This window comes from Malaclemys terrapin, chromosome 1 (genome assembly GCF_027887155.1).
Source record: "Malaclemys terrapin pileata isolate rMalTer1 chromosome 1, rMalTer1.hap1, whole genome shotgun sequence".
NCBI lineage: Eukaryota > Metazoa > Chordata > Testudines > Emydidae > Malaclemys > Malaclemys terrapin.
In genome coordinates this window covers 313,847,355-313,869,501 of record NC_071505.1, presented here as the reverse complement: position 1 = coordinate 313,869,501, position 22,147 = coordinate 313,847,355, and the positions used below count along the sequence as shown (strand labels likewise).

Genomic DNA, 22,147 nt, shown 5'->3' with positions numbered 1-22,147 from the left:
TTTTGCTAAGTATTTTTCCAGTAAGGGTTTGTTAGAATTGCTGAATTTATTCAGGTAGTTAAGAGAAGGCAGATGTGAATACAGATTGACAACAATGGGGGGGAAGTGGCATTACATTTGACAATGTAACAAAGTTGTTTCTAAATCATCTACATACACAGATGTAGTGCTGAGTCCATCTTCCCAGGCCCAATAGTCTACGAAACCGAACAACCCAGGATCTGAACTCTTAACATACAGGCTGCAGTGCATTTTGCTACCACTAAACCATTGACAAAGTCCAGGTCTCCCAAAAAAACCAACACAACAAACCATGCTCCCTCATATTTTTGCATTAGAACAATCAGCTTGTGTACTTAAAGAATCCTACTGACCAGCAAATCTAAATTATTAAAATTAGGTTGCTGTAAAGGATGATGAAAAACTATCAAAGGAAATGTAGCTACAAGCCTAAAGACTCTCTAGTAGGAAGAAGAATTGTGCTCTGAAGATTGTTAGGAAGCAACCAATGGGAGCTGCGGGGGCAGTGCGTGCAGGCGAAGGCAGCACACAGAGCTGCCTGGCCACACCTCCACCTAGCAGCTGAGTGAGGAGCATGTCGCTACTTCCAGGGAGCCCACCAGGTAAGCGCCGCCCAGGGCCTGCCTCACCCCATCCCATGCCCACTCTGCCCCCTCCCACCACCCAAACTCTGCTGCTTGCGGGTGGGGGAGTAGGGAGGGAGGAGTCACGCAGGGAGCCTGCCAGCCCCGCCAATCCACCAGCACCTGTGGGGGTCCCAGGCCACGCGCTGCTGCCTGCCCCCCTCACCAGCACTAGTGAGAGTCCCCCCTCCAACGGGGATCCCAAGCCATGCACTGCCACCTGTCCCCCTCTCCAGCACTCAGGCCATCCTCCCCCCACACCTCCAGGGCCCCTGGGCAGCCCCCTCCGCCCCCCCCCCCAAGTTTTAGTCACAGGTATTTTTAGGAAAAGTCATGGACAGGTCATGGGCCGTGAATTTTTGTTTACTGCCCATGACCCGTCTGTGACTTTTACTAAAAATACCTGTGACTAAAACGTAGCCTTAATTATGAACTAGGTAGAGCTGGTTGAAAATTTTCTAACAAATCGGAGTTTTGTCAGACAACACCAGTTTGTTGAACCCAAAATGTCTAGTGAAACCAGGTCAGATTCAACGAACTTTTGTCAAGTCACTAGTAGGGTTCTGATGGAACCCAGGTTCCCACAGTCCACAGTTGAAGAGCAGCCCTATCACACCAGGGCTTCCAGCCTCCCTGTTGTGGAGCCAGCAGCTCAAAGAACTGGGAACCTGGAAACCTGGGCTTAGGGCTCCTAGGCAACCCCATCTGGATGGACATACCTCGGCCAGAGACCCCAATGATTCCAGACTCTCAGACCAGCTGCCTCTCTGCTGCCCAATTCCCAAGTGCCAGCCCTGGGAGATGGAGACCCTGGAAGCCCCAGAGCTGACTGACTTCTGAGGGTATTAGCAGTTATGAAAATGAAAAGTGTGTCAAATTACAGTCAGCAGCTTCCAGACCTAAGGAGCGTATTTTGTTTCGGAAATACCAAGTATTGGTGTTCCCAAAAAAATTCAGGATTTCCAGTTCGACACATTTTGAAAAATTTGGTTCTATTCTGATTTGGAACAAAACCAAATTTCAAAAGTAGCAAAATTTCTTGCAAACCAGAAATCTCAAATTACAGCCCACTCTAGAACAAAGTTCTAAGGGCCTGATTCTCCTCTTACTTACACTAGTAAGACAAGTGGGGGGAAGGATAGCTCAGTGGTTTGAGCATTGGCCTGCTAAATCCAGGGTTGTGAGTTTAATCCTTGAGGGGACCATTTAGGGATCTGGGGCAAAAATCTGTCTGGGGCTTGGTCCTGCTTTGAGCAGGGAGTTGGACTAGATGATCTCCTGAGGTCCCTTCCAACCCTGATATTCTTTATCAAAACACACACTAATTCCAGATTTCATTGCCACTATTCATGATTTGCAGCAGTATCAATGAGTGGAGAATCAGACTCTAAATATTGATATTTGGCATGAATCCCTTTCAGTAACTTCAATTAATAAAATTTACAAGTAAAGTGATCTGAGCATCTAGTTAAAAAAATTTTTTTGAAATCATGTCACTGGTCACAAACATTTTTTCTAATACTATTGCAAGAGCGCTGCACGGATACCAAATTTGTATCTACATCCAAGCCATAAAAACGAATCACAAATATCTGCAGATTTGCACAGCTCTAGCTATTGCTTGTTGCGGATATAGCAACAGTTCAGCACAAGTTTATGACAGCACACACTAAATTCGCATGACTGATAATTAACAGAAACTGCAAGACAACACCAGTAATTTTTTCATTCCTCTCCATTATTTTGATTGCATGTTTTAAGAACACCTAGTGCTCATTCTACACTGATGTATGTGTGTTTTATTATTCTCTTACCTCCTGCTTCTTCTTGTCCCACATTTGATTTGGTTTCATGCCTTGTATGAGAGTCTGGCTTCTGTTTAGGTTTCAGTGAAGGAAAGAGTTTCATCATGAGGTCTGATGTGGGAGGTGTACTTGCATCACCATCTGTCACACTCTGTTTGGGCAAATCATCTCCCTTCTTTATTGAAGCAACCTTCCTCTTTATTGTTTTATCTGGGGCAGCCATTTCACTTTTATTGTAATAGTCAGTTTGTGGAGGTACTTTAATGGTATCATTTTGGGGTGCTTCATGTTGAATCTCATTTTCTTGAAGGTCAGTCCATGTTCTTTCATCATCAAATTCAACCTTATTCCTATTTGTACATGAAACACGCCTTTGAGATTCAGACACTTTGCTATTACTCTGATTTGGTAGCAAATTGGATTCATCACTACTATAATCTTTGTCCGATAAGTCAAGATCAACATCCCTACTTTTGCTTTCTTTACTGAGGTCTTTGACAGGTCCTGTGCAATCACAGAATACTGGATTATCTTCTCTGATGCTCAAAATGAACTTTTTAGCATCTTCATTTGCACATTTTAAGGTGGTCTCAAGTTCCTCCTCAGACTTTGTAGTAATGACACTGCTTCCATCATCTTTATCTTCATTTACATTCCATTCAGTGCTTTTTAAAGATGGAGATGCTGCAGTGGAAGAAGTCTGAAATATTTTATTATCTGTTTTATTGAATTGGTCCCTTAGTCTAATAGATGCCCTCAAATCCAAGGCTGTATGTGTAATTGCCCTGTCATTTTTATTTCCTTGTAAGATAATTTCTGCTTTTTTATTTTTGTTATTTATAATATCTACGGCATTCATCTGCTGCTGCTGCTGCAGCATTGCTTTGACAGGGGTAGAAGACATTCTACGGCCTTTTGAAATTTGCTGATCTCGATCCAAGAACATTTGTACAAATGAGGAATTACTCGAGAAAGATACTTCATCAGCAACCTGTTCTAGAAACAAAAATTCATCTAATTCTATGTTCTCTTTTTCCTTTTCTTTTTCCCAGTTTTCCAACTTATTTTGGAATGAAAGTTCAAAAGAAAGTTCTGGATCTTTTACAGGGTGACTTGTAGAACATTTGGAAAGAGAAAAAGTTTTGGTAAATTCTGTGGACAGCTGAGGCTTTTCTGTATCTGAAAATTTGTCAGTTGGCCTGGCAAACTCCATTATGTTTTCTTTATTTTCAAATTTGCTGTTGATTTCTGATCTGAAAGAATCTCTGAACTGTCCAAGATTCTTCTCAGTCTGCAGTCTCGCTGTTGGTGGCGATATATTTTTTCCAATATGATTCTTGAGTACTATGGCCTTCTGAACAGGGAAGACAGAATCATTTGTTGTTTTAGCTGCTCGGTTACATTTTTTAGAGGGCACAGCAAAATTCTCAGAAACCTGTTCCTTGCTTAAAGGTGCAGTTTTCCGCTGTATTTGTGGTCTGTCCACTTTAACAACATTTCTGTCCTCCAAAGTACTTTGCTGAGTCATCAGTTTGCTTTCTTTATACTTAGTTACTTTAGATTTGGCATTAGTGAACCTAGTTAAGCCTTCTCCCCGTTTCAGAAAGGGTCGTCTTGTCAGTAGTTTCTGAAAGGTTGACCTTCCCACTTCCTTAAAAAACAACAACACCACAACATTAAAACTTCCATTATATATTTACAGACTTATCTAAGTAAGGCTTACTAATAGGTAAAGTTACACAGTACCTGTCCCACTATAGTTTTAAGGAAGGTGAAAATCTTTACAAAATAGAATAATTGTTTTTAAGAACTTGAATATTGCATATATAAAATTGTAAGCTCTTCAGAGCAGGGACCTGTCTTCTCACATGTTTGTAAAGTTTCTAGTACATTTTGGGAAAGTATATAAATAACTGTAGTGTTAATAATAATTAACCTGTTGCTCCTCTTTTTGCTTCAGGCGCTGGTCTTCTAATCGTATCTGTTCTTCAAGGAATTCTTCAAAAGTCTGTTTCCTCTCCTGAATCCCAGCTTTAATAGGCCTAGTATAATTTTTTTAAAGTTACAAACGCCAATGTTAAAGTTAAATCTCTGTTTGACAATGCAATTAAAAATGTAATTGATCATACAACATATGAAAATTATATAAGCAGGTAAGGAATTAAAAAGTTCTTTAGTCATTTAGGTATCCAGTGGCAAAGCTAAGGCTATTTAATTTAAAGAATATGCTAGATTACCAGCGATTATCAAAGACAAGCACAATGATATTACAGTAGAACCTCAGAGTTACGGACACCTCAGGAATCCCTGAGTTCTTCTGAATAAAATGCAGCTCCGGCTCCAGCAGTTCACACTCTGGACCAGTTTACAGAGGCAGCTACTTTACCGGCAAGCTTGTCCCCCTCTCAACTGGGATTGGCAGGGGGATGTGAGGGGTGGTGAAGAAAACAGAGCATACCCCCCTCCCAGCCGGTGGGAGGTGGTGAAAACCGCTTCCTCCCCCCTTCTCTCCCCCCCTGGCCGGGGGAGAGGGTGAAAACAGCATCCACGGCTTATAGGAAAGCAGTGCAGACCCCAGTGCTGTTTATGCTCCGGCTGCCTTGGGCTGGCAGTGGAGGTTCACAGCTTTGCCTGCGAATCTCAGCATCTTCACTTTCTTACTTTCTAGCAGTAAGTTGGTGTCCTGCATGTGGGGGTAGGGGTGGGGACAGGCAGCCCAGATGTCCCTACCTTTAAGATGCAATGCATAGTACAGTATTTGCTTTTTTTTTGGTCTCTGCTGCTGCCTAATTGGTTACTTCTGGTTTCACGTGATGTTCAGTTGACGGATCAGTCCGTAACTCTGGTGTTCATATCTTTGAGGTTCTACTGTACTTTATCACGTTTGTTTTAAGTAACCATGAAAGGCATGTGTGACGCATGGCTAGAAAGGGTTAAACATCCTGCAAAATAAATAACCCACAGAAGACATGTGGGGAAATAATATTTATGTATGAGTAGGGTGGACAATATATTCAACAGTCCCTGTCTATGCTGTATTCTGATAATTCAGAGGTCAAAAGAACAGTCTATCATGTAAATGAATTGCAAACATGGGATATCTCAGTATTCATCTCTCTTTGAAATGTACTGTGAATGGTGGAGGAACAAGCAAACCCTTATGTTAATTCGTATAGCTAAGTACCAGTGATGGACCTCCTTCAAAGTCATCCTAATTACCTTTTGTTCCCTGAGGAATTCCAACTTGTCAAAAGACGTAAAATTGTATAAAAGATCCTTGGGTCCTGATTCGGTCACCTCAGATCTGCTTAGATCTCATCAGGGGAAGTTTGAGTTGCAAGACAGAGGTCCCAGTTATGCTGGTACGCCCTGGATATGAGATTTGGACATTGGACTGTGACCTATGAACTGAATTCTAAAGGAACTCTTTGCAACTACAAAGCTCACCATCTCTGCTGTGAATCTGAACCTCAATGAATTGAGCTCATGTCTGTATGTATATTGATATTTTAACCATACTCTCTCTTGTTTTTTAATAAATTTTAGTTTAGTTAATAAGAATTGGCTGTAGCATGTATTTGGGTAAGATCTGAAACATTCATTAACCTGGGAGGTAATGTGTCCAATCCTTTGGGATTGGTAGAACTTTTTCTTTTATATAATGAAATAAGACGTACAGAAATTATCATCATATTTGACATGGGTACCTGGATGGAAGCCTGAGGCTGGATCACTGTAAGGGAATTGTGTTGTTTGGACTTCTGAGTAACCAGTGAGGTAATAAAGAAGCTGTTTTATGCTGGCTTGGTAAATCTAGGTATTGGAATATCCACCAGCTTTATGGGGATTGTCTGCCCCATTTTTTTGCAGTTCACCCTAATTGAGTGACCACAGCTGGCTCCCCACTAGGACCTTAGTCACAGCACATCTAAATCTTGCTGCTGCTTCTTACACTGGATGTCAAAGATCTTATCCTTCCACTATGCCAAACTCTTATCCAGGCCCTGGTCATGTTCCAAATGTCTACACTGCTATAAACACCCATGGCTGGCCCATGTCAGCTGACTCGAGCTCATGGGGCTCAGGCCGCAGGGCTATAAAATTGCAGTGTAGATGTCCAAGAGTGAGGAGGGGTCCCAGATCCTCGGTGACAACCTGAGCCCAGACATCTACACTGTAATTTTATAGCCCCACAAGCTACAGTCAACTGGCATAGGCCAACTGCAGGTGTTTTATTGCAGTGTAGACATACTCCTTGTGTCTTGATTTCTCCAAATTTGCACTGAGGGCATTCAAAATGCTATTGTTAAGGTCATCTTCGTAGCCTGTCACTCTGACTAGATCATCCCTCCTCTTTCACTTCATCAAACACAGACTTCCTGTCCATGCTTTCAAGGACATGCACAACTTAGCCCTGTTCTATTTAACCCTATGTTCATTTTGGTTTCACTTCATCATTAATGCCAGTCTTTACCACCCTTTAGTCCATTTTACACCCCCTCCCCTGCCCCCACACACAAGAGAGACTCCCTATCAAGAGGTATAAAGCCATCACCTTATCCTCTTCCACATCTCTCCTTCAGACTCACCTCTGCCATGATGCTTACAGAAAAAGGCCATCTGATAATAGCTATGCCAGAGAAAGTTATGATTACTGCTACTGGATTGACTCATTACAATTATAGTTGTGCACACAGTAAAGCTATGCCAAAACATGATTTTGGTTTACCATTACCTTATCCCTACACTCATTTATTTCATCCACCTGTTATGCCACACCATAAGACTTTAGGGGCAGGGACTTCTTTTACCATATCTCTGTATAATGCCTATAACAATGGGGGCCCACTTGGTTTAAAATTTAATATTTGTGTTTGAGTAGTATCTAGAAGCCCCAACCACTTTCAATCAGGTCTTAGAACTTGGTCAAAAAAGATTGGATAAAACTATTACTTATAAGCTTACATTTACCTTTCCTCTATGTTAGCTGCTTGTAAGCATTTTCTTCCATTGGGACTTTCAGACAAATCTACATTTCTTGAACATAAATGATCAGCGTCACTGTCTTCACCTCCAACAGACTTTTCCATCTTTTGTTTTGGACACCAAGTGCTTTCTCCTATGAAATGATGGATAGGAGTCTTTTTCTATTGTGGAATCAGTTTTCAGCTTGTATTTTAAAAACCAGGAACAACATTCAGAGGCAATTCACAGATTATGAAGTCAAAAGGGACTATTGTTATTTAGTCTGACCTGGGTAATACAAAGCCATGAGACTTCCCTCAATTAATTCCTGTTTGAACTAGAGTATCTTTTAGAACATCCAATCTTGAATTAAAAATTTCCAGCGTTGGAGAATCCACCACAACTCTTGATAGTTGTTCCAATGGATACTTAGTCATTTAAAAATCTGCACCTTGTTTCCATTCTGAATATGCCTAGCTTCAACTTCTAGCCATTGGATTCTGGTATACCTTTGTCTACTAGGTTGAAAAAACATCTATTATCAAATTTTTATTCTCCACTTCTAGACTATGATCAAGTCACCCCTTAGCTTCCTCTTTGATAAACTAAATAGATTGATCTACTTGAGACTATCACTATAAGGCATGTTTTCCAATCTCTTAATCATTCTGTCTCTTTTGTGAACCCCCTCCAATTTTTCAACCTCCTTCTTGACTTGTTGACACCAGACCTAGACACAGAATTCCAAGAGTGGTCGCACCACTGCCATATACAGAAGTAATATAATACTACTACTCAATGTTCCTATTTATACTTCCAAGGCTCAAATTAACTCTGGACCACAGCATCATGCTAGAAGCTCATGTTCAGTTGATTACCCACTGTGATCCTAATACTCCAATAGCAGAATCAGTTCTTTCCAGGATAGAGTCCCCCATCCTGCAAGTACAACCTACATACTTTGTTTCCAGATGTATGACTTTATATTTGACTGTACTGAAATGCATACTGTGTGCCTGCATGCAACTTGTCAAGTGATCTAAGCACTGTGTATCAGGGACCTGTCCTCTTCATTATTTACCATTCCCCCAATTTTGTGTCATCTGCAAACTTTATCTGTAATAATTTCATGTTTTCTTCCAGCTCATTGACAAAAAGGTTAAAAAGCATGAGGCCACAAGATATAAAGGGCCTGATCTTGCTGACATTGAAGTGAATGGCAAAACTCCCATTGGACTTCAATAGGGGTAGAATTAGGCCCATTGGCTGACAAATATATAGCCTAGTGACAGGTAACTAGGATTTAATTACCATCAAATGAACCAATAGTTAACAGAAAATTAAATGTTTACTGTAGCCTAGGAAGATACTAAGATCAATAACTATGAAAAGACTCCAGCTCATCTAGAAAATTCTTTCAATAAATTTAACTAACCAGTAGTATTTTTGTGGTCCTCGTTCTTCAAATTGTTTTGCATTTTCAGAGATGCATCTAGACCAGGGGCTCTCATTACACCGCTACCCCCTTCTGACAAAAAAATTACTACTTGACCTCAGGAGGTGGGACCGAAACCTGAGCCCGGGGGGGCCAAAGTCCCACTGCCCCAGGAGTGGGGCAAAGCCAAAGCCCTTGCCAGTCCTCGGGCTTTGGCCCCAGATACTGGGGTTTTGGCTTCGGGCCCCTGGCACAAGCAAGTCTAAGCCAGTCCTGGTGATCCCATTAAAACGGGCTCGCGACCCGCTGATCTAGACACTGTTTCTCACTGATAGAATCTGAAGATAAACTGCTCTTTAAAGATAAGATGCATTCCTTGTTTAATTTTTGTAGTAATTTACTCTTGTGTACGTGAAGAAACAAAAAAAAAAAATCATCCAGGATCTGAGCACTATCTCCACTGAGATTCTGGTACACAGGTGGTGGCAAGTAAGGCACAGTGTTTGAACTAGCTGGATGTCCATATCGCTGACTCCGATCTCCTGACTTTTGAGCACAGTCTTGAAGGGGGAGGAAAAAATGCATTATGCTTTGTATTTCCATTACAATATTGTTATCTCTGCGAGGAGACAGCAGCTCCAGAATTGGATTGGTCAAATGGACCCCACTCCCTAGAGTTCCTGGCAGGAACAGGTGTTTTTTACACACATCTGGCCAGTCTGTAGCTAAAGGTTTTTTTTCTTCCCCTCCAGATGAAGCCTAAGGTTATTTCTGTGGGGTGGGGAAGAGTGAAAAAAGGCACTTTGGGTCAACAGTGATGAAGGAGGTTTTCTGAGATAGCTGAACAGAGAGAAGGGAAAGGGATATGTTTGGGGGGGGGGGGGGAGTTTAAGATTCACTTTTTTAAATTTTGTTTTTATCACTATTTTTCTGTCTTTTCTATTTAGACTAAGTTCTCCAAGGCAAGGGCCCTATCATGCTACATGTTTGTAGAGCACCAAACACAACAAGAACCCAGTCCTGGTTGAGGTGTTTGGATGCTACCATAATATGAATGTTGATTAGTAGTTTTTAAAATATTATTTTAAATAATGCAGTGTTTACCTGGGACTAATCTAGTAGTTTTGTGATATTGTGTGAAACAGTACTCAACATTTTAAATAGAATGTTAAAATTAAAGTGTTCCATTTCCTTAAGGTATACTGTATGCTTTACTTCTCCACTTACCAGGGAGTCCTTGATGGCCAGATACCATAATAAGTAGTTTCTTTTGCTCTTCCATAAGCCTTTGAAGTTGTTCCATCTGTTGCTTCTTCAACTGTTCTTGTTTCTGCTGTTGTATTTCTTTTAGCTTTATCAAGCATAAAAACCAAATGTGTTTGAAGTCAATAGTTTTCTTAGAATCTGAGAATAACTAGCATGAAATGCTTTTTATATTTCTTGCATGAAGATGCTTTATTATAACAAGTGGCATTTGAACAGGATGTAAACAAGCGATGTTAAAACTAAGCCCTACACTCACTGATAGTATATTTTTAAACAAATTATACTGAAGGTATTTCCTCCAGTGACCAATTCTTTAATAGTTCCACTAGCCTTTAAATGGACCAACTTGTAAATTATATAGAAAACCCCACCTTGAAGACTTTGAGACTTTTTTTGAAAGATATCAAGATTTGACTAATATTTATGTTTGTACTAGTATCTTTTTATTAAGATTTGAAATATCTAATGAAAATAAAATCCTTATCATAGGAATTCATCCTGTTGCTCATTTCTTATTTGAAGTCATAATATAACATGTGACATCTCAGTTAGTTACAGCAGAAAAAGCTTTGATGCAACAGAGCAAATGAAAAACAAGAAGCACTAAAGAACATTTAGAGTCTTAATGCCCCAGTGAGGCAAGGAAGTTTTATACTGATTAAAGTACAGAGGTACTAAGTGACTTAACCATGGGTCCCTAATTGCCATCCTTACATAATAGTGTCGTATTCCACAGGCAATCCCATTGAAAACAAAGATTACTTGTAAAAGTAAAATACTACTCAAACATGAATAGAGGTGACAAATCACACACACACAGTTAGTGGTCAAGTTGAGAACAGATTCCAGGTTCTGACTCCAACTCTTGTATTCTTACCACTAAGTTGTACTTCCTCACAAAGTGTTCTATTCTCATGCTGGTGTCTTCGTTAAATAAATGGGAAAGTAACCACCTCCAAAACGTATCACAACTCATGCACACGTGCAGTCAGAATGGTTTCTAAGGGCTTGGCTACACTTGCGAGTTACAGCGCAATAAAGGAGCCCCAGGTGCACCAGCTCACTACCCGTCCACTCTGGCAAGGCACATAGAGCGCTCTGACTCCGCAGCTACAGTGCTGCTGGTACTCCACCTCGGCGAGTGGAATAACGTTTGCTGCGTCCCTGCTGGAGCGCCGCAGCACCAGTGTGAACGAGATGTTGCATTACAGCACTCTGATTGACCTCTGAAAACGTCCCATAATCCCCGTAAATCAAGTGGCCACTCTTGTCATTATTTTGACTTTGCTGTAGGAATGCGGATATGCCCTTTCAAAGCTCCGTTTCTGACAGCTGGCTGCTTATCTGCTCCAGGACAAAGGAATACTGCTTGCTTTGAGTGAGAGAGAGAGAGAGAGAGAGAGAGAGACGGGGGGAGAGCAGAAGGTCTGCTGCTGTCTGAACTTACAATATAGCATGCTGACACGCTCTCAGCCCCCCAAAAACCCACTCTCTCTCCCTCCACATACACACAACACACTCCCTGTCACACTCCACCCCACCCCCACATTTGAAAAGCATGTTGCAGCCACTTGCATGCTTGGATAGCTATCACAATGCACTGCTCTTTGTGGCATTGCAAGAGCTGCTAATGTGGCCACGCCAATGTGCTTCCAGCTGAGACCGTAAACACTCAGCAGCGTTTTCCCTGCTGCAGTCTCCGAAGGCTGGTTTAACTCCCAGCGCTCTACAACTGCAAGTGTAGCCATGCCCTAAATAGAACATCAATGCTTTTAAAGAGGCATACGGTGCTCTTTAAACCATCAACAATTCCTCTTTAAATATCAAAATTACATATAGTCTTTGCACCTCACCATTATTCCATATTGGTGATGTATTCATTTACTTATTCATATGTAAAATACTTTTGAAAAAAATACAGTTTTGGGGGTGAGTTGTGACATTTTGATCTGGAGTGTCATTTTATTTTCAATGTTATCAAAGAGGGCTTTGTTTTCATAATAATCTGACTCCAATATTTTATGTACCTAACCCAAATTAAACAAAAATTATAATCAAATAGCAACTCAAATAGCTTCCAAAAGCTGCATATTCCTTTATTCCTCATTCATCTTTAGTGAAGAAGTATTGTACATAAAAAAAAATTTAACAGCACTTTGAAAACATGAAGTCTACTCCCAACTCAAAAGATTCATCTTCTGTTCACAAATTTTATCTGGATTATCCACGTCTGGTTTTATAATCTTTTCCGTCATCTAACTTTGACAACTTAAAAAATAAGCTGTTAGTGCATGTCCAAACAAAGCTGTGCACCCAGTAAGTGATCACATGTAGGTGATGTAATCAGCTGTATGACTCGATCCTAAGGTCCCTGATCCTGCCATGGCATCTACATGAGTGCAGCCCTATGCCCACACAAAGGCAGAGTATGTCATTTCAGGACCAGGGTATTGGTTTGGCTTCTTCCTCGCCAGATGCAAAACTACTCAGATGGAGAGAGATTTTAAAGCCAAATATATTGGTATATAAATTTTCTAAGGACTAACAGAATATTTTGCTATAGAAGAAATCAATAACAAAAAAATGAAAACCTTCACTGTCTCTATCTTTTGGATTTCCAATCACACTTTAGCATAACATTTTAGTATTACAGGTTTTTAAAACTGCATCGTTTTCTCTCAACTTCAGTGGGACAAATGATGGAACATTCTAAAGTAGCTGAAGGAATAAATACACTTTCACTTAAAGCAATTCACTTTCGGAGTTGGGGGAGGGATAGCTCAGTGGTTTGAGCATTGGCCTGCTAAACCCAGGGTTGTGAGTTCAATCCTTGAGAGGGCCACTTAGAGATCTGGGGCAAAAATAGTACTTAGTCCTGCTAGTGAAGGCAGGGGGCTGGACTCGATGACCCTTCAGGCTCACTTCCTTTTCTATGAGATAGATATATCTCCATATTTATATAAAAAAAAAAAAGTGGTTTGGCCCTCAATATGGAGTATAATGAAGAAGAGAGAACTAGATTAATGATCTATTGTGATTTGGAATTCACTCTTTAAACTAGCATTGTTCTGAAAGCAAGCAATACCTCTTGCCATGTTTAGGTAGCTGCAGTCACTGGCCTGGTCCACACTAACCCCCCACTTCGAACTAAGGTACGCAAATTCAGCTACGTTAATAACGTAGCTGAATTCGAAGTACCTTAGTTCGAACTTACCGCGGGTCCAGACGCGGCAGGCAGGCTCCCCCGTCGATGCCACATACTCCTCTTGCCGAGCTGGAGTACCGGCGTCGACGGCGAGCACTTCCGGGATCGGTTTATCGCATCTTTGATCCCAGAAGATCGATTGCTTACCACCGGACCCGGAGGTAAGTGTAGACCTACCCACCCTTGCAGTTAACAGAAGATGTAATTATAGACTATTACAAGAAATCCTAATGAAGTCATGTCAAGGGGAAAAAAAAGTTTTTTTTACCTGTTCAAGCTTTTGTAGAAGTGGATCGCTGTAATCTGCTTCATTCTGATCATCCCGCTCATCACATACAGAGTCAGTTTTAGGGGCTTTCCACAGAGCAGGAGCATCTTTAAGTGTTAACATGGTTTTTTTCTTGACCAAATGAAATGCTGCAACTGGAAAAGTTGTTTCAGTTGTATTTAACTGAAGTCCACAAGGGCAGCCAGACTCCAAGATTTGTTCTTCATGCATGGAGTCTTCACTTATAGAACTGCTGTTTGAAACATGCAGCATTTTAACTGGGTGACTTATGTTTACAGTTCCAGATGACTGTCCATCTCTATTGGTTTTCCAAATATGGAAACTAGGATTTAGTATATCTCCGGAACAGGAAGCATTGGACATCCAGTGTATGATAACATTTTGTTCACTATTTAAATCTGCAGCAGTGCCCATCTGGAAAAACGTATTTCAATTTAATCTGTTATGCAAGCAGCAGTACAACTGGCAAAGTAACATCTGTTAGGTTTGGTTATCAACTTTAAAAAAAAATATTTCCAGGTATTGAAAGTTACACATGAAAAGAATAAAAAAAGCTGTTAAATGTACCTACAAATAATACATAAAATTGCTTACAATCCACTCAACATATTTATAAAACTAAATCCTTGTGTATTGTTCCTAGTACAATAGAATCCACTTAAACATCCACTTGCTGAGGAATACACATTATATAAAGCAAAACAACCAATGAAGCTTTTAAATTTAGTATCAATTGCAATCAAGTAAATGAATAACATTCCAAATATGCCAAAAGATACAGCATATATAAGCAGTGAATCAAGTAACATATTTAGAGTGATGGAGCTCTGAGATTTTTAAATAGGGCCCCCAAGAGTGGGAAGAGAAAAAAAAAAATCGAGGAGCTGCCAAGACGACCTATTTGGCATTCATTTTAAGGCAGTGTTTAAAGTCTCTCTATCTAGATATGGTGAATTTTACTGTTTCACGGAAAGTAAAACACTTAAAATCTTGCTCATTTTTTGAAAACACTTCATTCGGGTCCTAGTTTGTGTCTACTCTTGTTCAAGGTACAACATATTCTTAAGCCTACACCCTGTTGCAGCTTCTGAATTGCAATTGAATTGCAAACTGTTACAACAACGAGGCAAGACAGGGACGGGCAAGTTCCCACTCGGGCAACCACAGGAGGCGACAGGGTTCCCCAGACTACACACGTCATGCCAGGACAATTCCAGCCAGGGAGTTTTCCAATAGTTCTACAAAGCAAAAGTCATTTTTCCATGAGAAGTCGATGCTTTTAAAAGCAGTCTTTAGATGAACGTACAAAGGAGACCGTCTCCCTCTTGACAAACAGGACTTGGCAGGTGGGACATCACACCACAGATTTGAAGCGGGTGGGCAACAAGCCTGGCAACCCTCCCCTCATACACTCAAGCTACAGATCTGGCAATTTCCATTACTTGCATCTGAAGAAGTGAGGTTCTTACCCACGAAAGCTTATGCTCCCAATACTTCTGTTAGTCTTAAAGGTGCCACAGGACCCTCTGTTGCTTTTTACAGATTCAGACTAACACAGCTACCCCGCTGGTTCAAGCTACAGCAGCATTCGCCCTCATCACCTGCAGCATCCCCCGGGGACACGGGCCCTGACACAACCACTGGGTGCGAGGGACTCACCACAGTCCCTCTGCCCAACACGCCCCCACGTCCCGACTGTTACAAGCGAGGGACACCCCGCCCCGGGGCCCAGGACCCAGTGGTGTGCGTACTTCAGCATCACCCCCGTGAATACTGGGGTGGGCACAACAGCCTCCCCCCGCCAGGAACCTCGCCCCTGCCTCCGACACCTGCGGGGGAGGGGGCGCGAAAGCAGCTGCTGCCCCCGCCCAACACCTCACCCGGAGCCCTGCGCACCGAGGCAGTTACTCCACACAACCCCCAGCCAGGCACCCGCTGAGCCGAGTGCGGCCTACGCCCGGCTTCCTCATGTCCGACGCGCCCGCAGCTCCTCGGCCCAGCGCCGCCCGCCAGCTCCCTTTACAAACCTGCCGCCATCGTGCCGCCTCCCAGCGCCACAGGCTGGACAATGCCGGGCCCGGGGCATTGTGGGAGTTGTAGTCCCAACTCGACGACTTCCTCTCCGGGCGGCGAGGGAGGCTTCGGCGTTCGAACTACAGCTCCCGAGAGCCTCGGCCAGCAGCCGGGACGTTATTGGGCTTCAATGATAAATCTCGAGCTCCCCGCCCCCACCTTCCCCGGCCTGTGGCAGTTAGAGGGCGGGGCTGAATCATCAGTCACCGTCTCCTCCCCAACCGCTGCCGCTCCCCTCCGCTATTCCCCTTCAGGCCCTCGCTGCCTTCCCCACAGGGCGACCCCTCCCCACCTGCCAGGTTGGGGCGGTGACTGTGAGCGATGTTGAGTTTCCGGCTTTTAGGGGCCGAGGGTTTCTCAGGACAGCCTGTGACACCTCCGCACTGCTGGCCAGCCACAGCCGGTGTGCTGCCCTTGCCCCCAGCTCTGCAATCTTGTAAAATAGCATCAGATATAATCATAAACTGAGGCATGGGCCTGCCAGGGTGGACTAGGAGGCGTTAGAGTCGTGTTGGGATTCCCTTCAATGTGGGTGCATGTTATTTTCCTAGGGTGTGTGCGTGTTTGTTTAATAACAGTCTTTAGTGTCAATTGAAGGGGGGGGGAGCAGGCGGGGAAAGGGCAGGAGGAGTAAACAAAAGGGGAAGTGTTGGGCTTTGTAAGTTTTCCATTTTAGGCAGGTCTGTGAACGCTTTTGGTTTCCAGGTAACAAGCGCATTAGGTGACCAACCCTCAGTTCCAGCAGCAGGTGACTCACCATTGTGCACCCAGCGGCCAATGGTACATAACAGGCTGGGACTTGAGTACTTGTGGCACCCACTTCTTCGGATGCATAGAATGGAACATATATTGAGGAGATATATATACAGAGAGTATGAAAAGGTGGGAGTTGTCTTACCAACTCTGAGAGGCCAATTAAGTAAGAGGCCTCTCAGAGTTGGTAAGACAACTCCCACCTTTTCATGCTCTCTGTATGTGTGTATATATATCTATATCTAATATATATATATGTTCCATTCTATGCATCCGAAAAAGTGAGCTGTAGCCCACGAAAGCTTATGCTTAAATAAATTTGTTAGTCTCTAAGGTGCCACAAGTACTCCTGTTCTTTTTGCAGATACAGACTAACACGGCTGCTACTCTAAAGGCTAGAACTTGTCTCCACACCTTTGTATCAAGGGAGAGAGTGGAACAATGGGTTCTGTTTCGCATGAACTAGATGCAGCTCTTTAATTCCTTGCTAGTTGCCAATACTGGTCTTCACCTCAGTATATCTTAATTTCTTCCACATATCCTCCAAGTCTGCATCCTCCTAAACAGAGGCGAAATATAGGCAGGAGGGCATGTGAGGTCACATGGTGCCACAGGGCACCTCCCTGCAGAACAGCTGAACCAGGCCTGCTTGAGGCAGAAGGGGAGGAACAGCTGGGAGCTGCTGCTGCTTTAACTCTGGGGGAGAGACAGAGGAACAGCTGGGAGCTGCACAGAAGGGCTGCTGCTTTCCAGAACAGGAAGGACTCCCAGAAGGGGGTGGGGGGGCTTGACTCCAGCTTTTTGGGGGTTGTGCCCCTCCACACACACACTGTCAGCAGGAACCTGTCCATAAACCTTTCTGTATCCTTCCTTTGCAGTCTGTCTACATCTTTCCTAAATGACTGTTCCCCATACTGCATACATTGTACCACTGATGGTGTAGTTAGTGTTGTGTAAAAGGCAAGAACTTCCACATTTACCTTATATATCCTTTTTTTAAACCACTGAATTTTGGGATCCTGTATTATAAAGTTTTAAATAAATTATTGTAGTGATTTGCCTTTGGTATTTGTTTATAATGAAAACCCTGTGGGCCCTCCAAAATTCTATTCTTAGACATTAAAGATTTCTCTTTGACTTCTCATCTATGCTAAAAACAAAACAAACCCCATTGCTAACAATGGCTCCGATCTTGCAGTTTAATCTCAGTGTCCTCATGAAATCCTCTTGAGGTTAATAGGATTCTGTGGAGGCCAGAGGTGAAAGTAAGCATACTGGCAAGAGCCAGTACAGTGTACCGGACCAGCTTTCCCAGGTGGCAATTTAAAGGGCCTAGGGCTCCCAGCACTGGCCGGAGCCCTGGGCCCTTTAAATTGCCACCTGAGCCCTGCTGCCGGAGCCCCAGGGTAGCAGCAGCAGCTGGGACCCCCTGGGCTCTGTTGGCAATTTAAAGGGCCCAGGGCTCCGCTGCGGTAGCTGCGGCTGGGAGCCCCTGGCCCTTGAAATCACTGCTGGAGCCCCCAGCCACCGCCGTTTGTAGATCAATCTCTGATAATTTTCATATGACTTTACATTGTGCCTCTTCATATAACCTTGTGGTGGATCTACCCACATGTGACCTCTGTTTTCATGGGACTTTGTATCAAAGCCTCATTTAGAAACTTTGCATTGCCCTTGGTATAATATTATAGCCCCTAAGGATAAAATAAAATAAAAGAAAAATTTCTTTTTGCTAGCAGTAGAACAAGAGCTCTCCCCCCCCACTCTTAATCAATTGCCCTGTTGAATGAATGAGGTGTGGATGAGCAAGGCATGAAAGGCAGCACCTCCAGACAGCCTCAACTGTTGGAGAGGGGCTGGAAGCCAGACCCAAGGAAATAAAACGTGTCAAGTGGGCTCATTAAAAACAAGCAGACATACCGACCGGGTTAGAAGCAAGCACCTTCTTTTGGAAACACCCTCTTTGCAGCATTGGGACAACACTCAAAAGAAAGCAGCACAAAGGACCAATGGACATAGACACAGAGTTTGAATCTGATATAGATTTGCATAAGAGGAAAGCTGCTATAAAAGTGAGGTGTCTTGCAGAGGACCCCGGGTCTCGTCTTGTCAACATGGGAGCATCGATCCCGATCGGCAGAAGCCCGGCTCCACCCCCTCCCCTATCTAACTCACCTGGCCAGTGAAGTTAAGGGGAGCAACTAATTGGTAACAACAAGACGGAGTGTGCTTGTGTGTGTGAGTGTAAGTGTAATATATTATATGCATATAATACAGTGTTAATGAATACATGTATTACTAATAAATGTGGCGTTTTGTCTTATTCCCCCTGAAAAGATCCTGTGCAGTACTTTAAGTACAACACGTTACCCTGGGGCTCAGGCAGCAATTTAAAGGCCCCGGGGCTCTGCTGCAGTAGCGGCAGCCAGAGCCTGAGGCCCTTTAAATGGCTCCCGAGCCCTGAGGCTCCCAGCCACCTCTGCAGCTGGTAGCTCTGGCAGTGATTTAAAGGGCCCTGGGCTCTCAGCCACCACTACCAGAGCCCGGGGCCCTTTAAATCTGGATTTAAAGGGCCTGAGGCTCTAAAGCCCCCCTCCCACACACCTCAGGACTCCAGCATACCAGTAAATCCTTCAAATTACTTTCACCCCTGGTGGAGGCCCACCAGCATGGATTTAGATTGCAGATTCCCCTCCACTTCCACCCTCACATGTCCCCTCCTTTGCCTCATCTGGTATTGTACCTCATTTGCCTCATCTGGTATTGTAAACAGTTGAATACCTTTACATAACAGTGTTGGGGAAAGCTGACTTGTCTAGCAAACAAATCGTTTTCAACTTCAGTTGATGAGTGATAGGTGTCAGGCTCATTGCTGACAACCATTATCATCAATGAATTACTTGTGTAGTGTGGATGGACCCTTATTGTGAAGCTTTGCAGCTCCAAAAAATGAAGGCAAATGCTTCATTAACATGCATCAAAGAGCACAAGCTAAATTCAGATCCTATATCAGGTAAAAATCCTGATCATATTAGACTGATTTTGGAAATCAGTGTGTGGAAGTAAAAGGCAAACCTTTTTGTGTTAATCCTTAATAGCAAGCTGATCCCCAAATAAAGGTGTCTGATTGGAATAGAACATAGTTGCCTGATGAGTGACACTCATTATTATATCTATAAAACTAATACAACAAACATGTATTTGGGTCACTAGCCAGGGGGAGGATTTTGCTGTCTGTATTGAAGTCTCTCCCTCTGGGGATGGGTGGAGAAGAGTCTGTAATAGACGCAGAGAGAGTGAAATAATCTCCCCCATCAACAGAACGAAAGAAACAGCAGCTGAAAACCCAGCCCGGCAGCCCCAGTATTGTGGCGTCCCCTCTGTAGTCTCCACAGGGATGAAACAGGGGCGGGCTGGATTCAGTTTCCTAATCCCTAAAAGGTCCCCCAGAATTCACTTGCACTGTTAATATCACCGTCTACTTCCAGCGCCGGTGCAGACGGCTGCGGCTCCTAGCTGCCCAGTAGGAGCACCTGATACTTGTTCAATTCGGTTGATCGTCGGGTTTGCAGTCAAGTGCTGTCTTTTGTGCCGTTTGGGCGGGCGTTTTCCTTTAGTGCCTTTGGAACAGGAGAACATTCCGCCCCCTCCCGTCATTACACGCAGCCTCTGTCACGTATCTTTGCAGATACCGGAAGATCCCTCTGGGCAGGGAGCTCGCTCCCAGCAAGTGAGTTTGTCTCATTCTATAACACTAGATTTTAGTCTAGGGGTGGACTCGGGTGCTTCTTTACATCTATAGAGTTGTGTTTCTTATTTAGGTTGCAGACGAATAAGGGGGAAGGTGAGGGAGAGTGAAATCTTTCCTCCCCTTGGATTTGCACTTCCTCCTCTGTTTACTAGGCAATTCAGATGTTAACTGTATTTTCAGGCCTCATCTCTTTAAGAAACTTCTCCCTTTTCTAGTTGAGCAGTAAGTAGTTTGACAGAGAAAGTGTAATAGGAATGCCCTTTATGGTACTTTTTCGGGAATTATTGCCATCTGTTTGGGTTGTTTCTTGAATTGCGGGATCAGATCTGGGTGGCTAGACTGACATTTGTAATTATTTTCATTTACTTTAAACTCTAGAAATAATCTCATTGCTCTGGCTGCACAGATACGGTACATTATTTTTCTAAGAGTCAGTATGACATCAAACTTTAAAAGGGGGTTGCGGGCCACAGTCAGTTCTAGAGGTTATATCAGGGGTAGGCAGCCTATGGCCCGTGTGCTGAAGGCGGCACGCGAGCGGATTTTCAGTGGCACTCACACTGCCCGGGTCCTGGCCACTGATCCAGGGGGCTCTGCATTTTAATTTAATTTTAAATGAAGCTTCTTAAACATTTTAAAAACCTTATTTACTGTACATACAACAATAGTTTAGTAATATATTATAGACTTATAGAAAGAGACCTTCTAAAAACATTAAAATGTATTACTGGCACGCGAAACCTTAAATTAGAGTGAATAAATGAAGACTCGGCACACCACTTCTGAAAGATTGCTGACCCCGGGTTATATTGAGAAAATCCTCTTTTTGGCAACTGTACATTCTCAGATTTGAGATGGTCTGTGGAAACTGTGTTCAAATCTAGTTTAGGTTCAGTCTAGGGTTTGGGTCTGGCAGTGCTGAAATTATATGACTATTCACATCAAAGGGACCAAAATGGCAAGAGCTCTATTGATCTTGTAAGATTTTTACCACTTCAGATAGTTTCAGATTTCCACTGTTCCCCTCATTCCAACTTCTTCAACAAATGGGCAGTGGTTTAACTACGCAATACTGATTCATCACTGGAGCGCAGTCCATCCTGTGCAGTGAATGAGGCAGAAATAGTATGGGTAAAGTAGCATGTAATCATAATGTATTCACACAAAGAAGCTCAATTAAGGTTGTTTGGGCAACCTTGATTTGGGCATTTCCTAACTTCTGAGAGCTTGACTTTGGAAACATATTGTTCTTTTAATGTATTTTTTTTGTGTGTAATGTGACAAAGTGGACATCTTTCATAATGTTTTGTGTGAATGTCATGTGTATTTCAGTTTCCCCTATGTGTTACATGGTTAACTAGATGGTGGGGAAAGGTTGTTTACTCCTTGCATAGACCCAGAGATTCAGGTGTGACTGATGCCTAGCTGTCTGGGGCCTGGGCCCGACATTTGCCCGACCATCATTGAGATCATCTGGAGAACAAAGGGCTAAGGAGGATGGATGGCCAGGTGACAAGGTTTGCCTGGGAACAAGAACAAAGGACTGAGGTGGGGTTGTTAAGTGTGGGCTGCAGGAAGCAGGAGACACTTCTGGACTGGCACTCAAGGGGGGGTCAGAGAGGGCTCTGGTTCTGGTCTGACCCAGAGAGACTTTGTTGTAACTTTCTATTCTCCATGCTAACTAAGAACATCTAATAAACCCTTCTGTTTTTACAACACTAGCCGAGAGTCACTCCAGAATGAGGAAATCAGTGGTGCATTGCTCCCTTTGGGTGTGTAAGTCTTCCCCAGGTGTCCAATTCAGGTGGACTCACTGAGGGGAGTTCATGATGTGAAACAGGGGTGCTGAAGGCTCCGATGTTCAGTCCCAGGAGGTGGTAAAGCCAGGAGGTTTAGCCCAGTGAGAGAGTGTGACCCTGAGGGGGTTGACGCATGGAAGGGGTCATCCCAGGGACTGTTGC

The 22,147-nt window shown here is 43.2% G+C and overlaps 2 protein-coding genes across 4 annotated transcripts in view; one reads left to right on the top strand and one right to left on the bottom strand.

Moving 5' to 3' along the window:
* Positions 1–15,647, bottom strand: part of CENPJ (centromere protein J) — a 31,065-nt gene extending 15,418 nt beyond the window's left edge. The window contains exons 1-6 of the mRNA XM_054015508.1: positions 15,637–15,647; positions 13,589–14,023; positions 10,077–10,200; positions 7,421–7,568; positions 4,386–4,491; positions 2,459–4,100 (exon numbers count right to left, since the gene is read on the bottom strand). Coding sequence (XP_053871483.1) covers positions 2,459–4,100; positions 4,386–4,491; positions 7,421–7,568; positions 10,077–10,200; positions 13,589–14,023 — 2,455 coding nt within the window. The 5' untranslated portion in view covers positions 15,637–15,647. The remainder of the gene's footprint in view (positions 1–2,458; positions 4,101–4,385; positions 4,492–7,420; positions 7,569–10,076; positions 10,201–13,588; positions 14,024–15,636) is intronic.
* Positions 15,648–20,086: 4,439 nt separating this feature from the next.
* Positions 20,087–22,147, top strand: part of PARP4 (poly(ADP-ribose) polymerase family member 4) — a 103,394-nt gene continuing 101,333 nt past the window's right edge. For all 3 annotated transcript variants that reach the window (XM_054015505.1, XM_054015506.1, XM_054015504.1), the window contains exon 1: positions 20,087–20,165. The gene's annotated coding sequence lies outside the window, so the exon portion shown is untranslated. The remainder of the gene's footprint in view (positions 20,166–22,147) is intronic.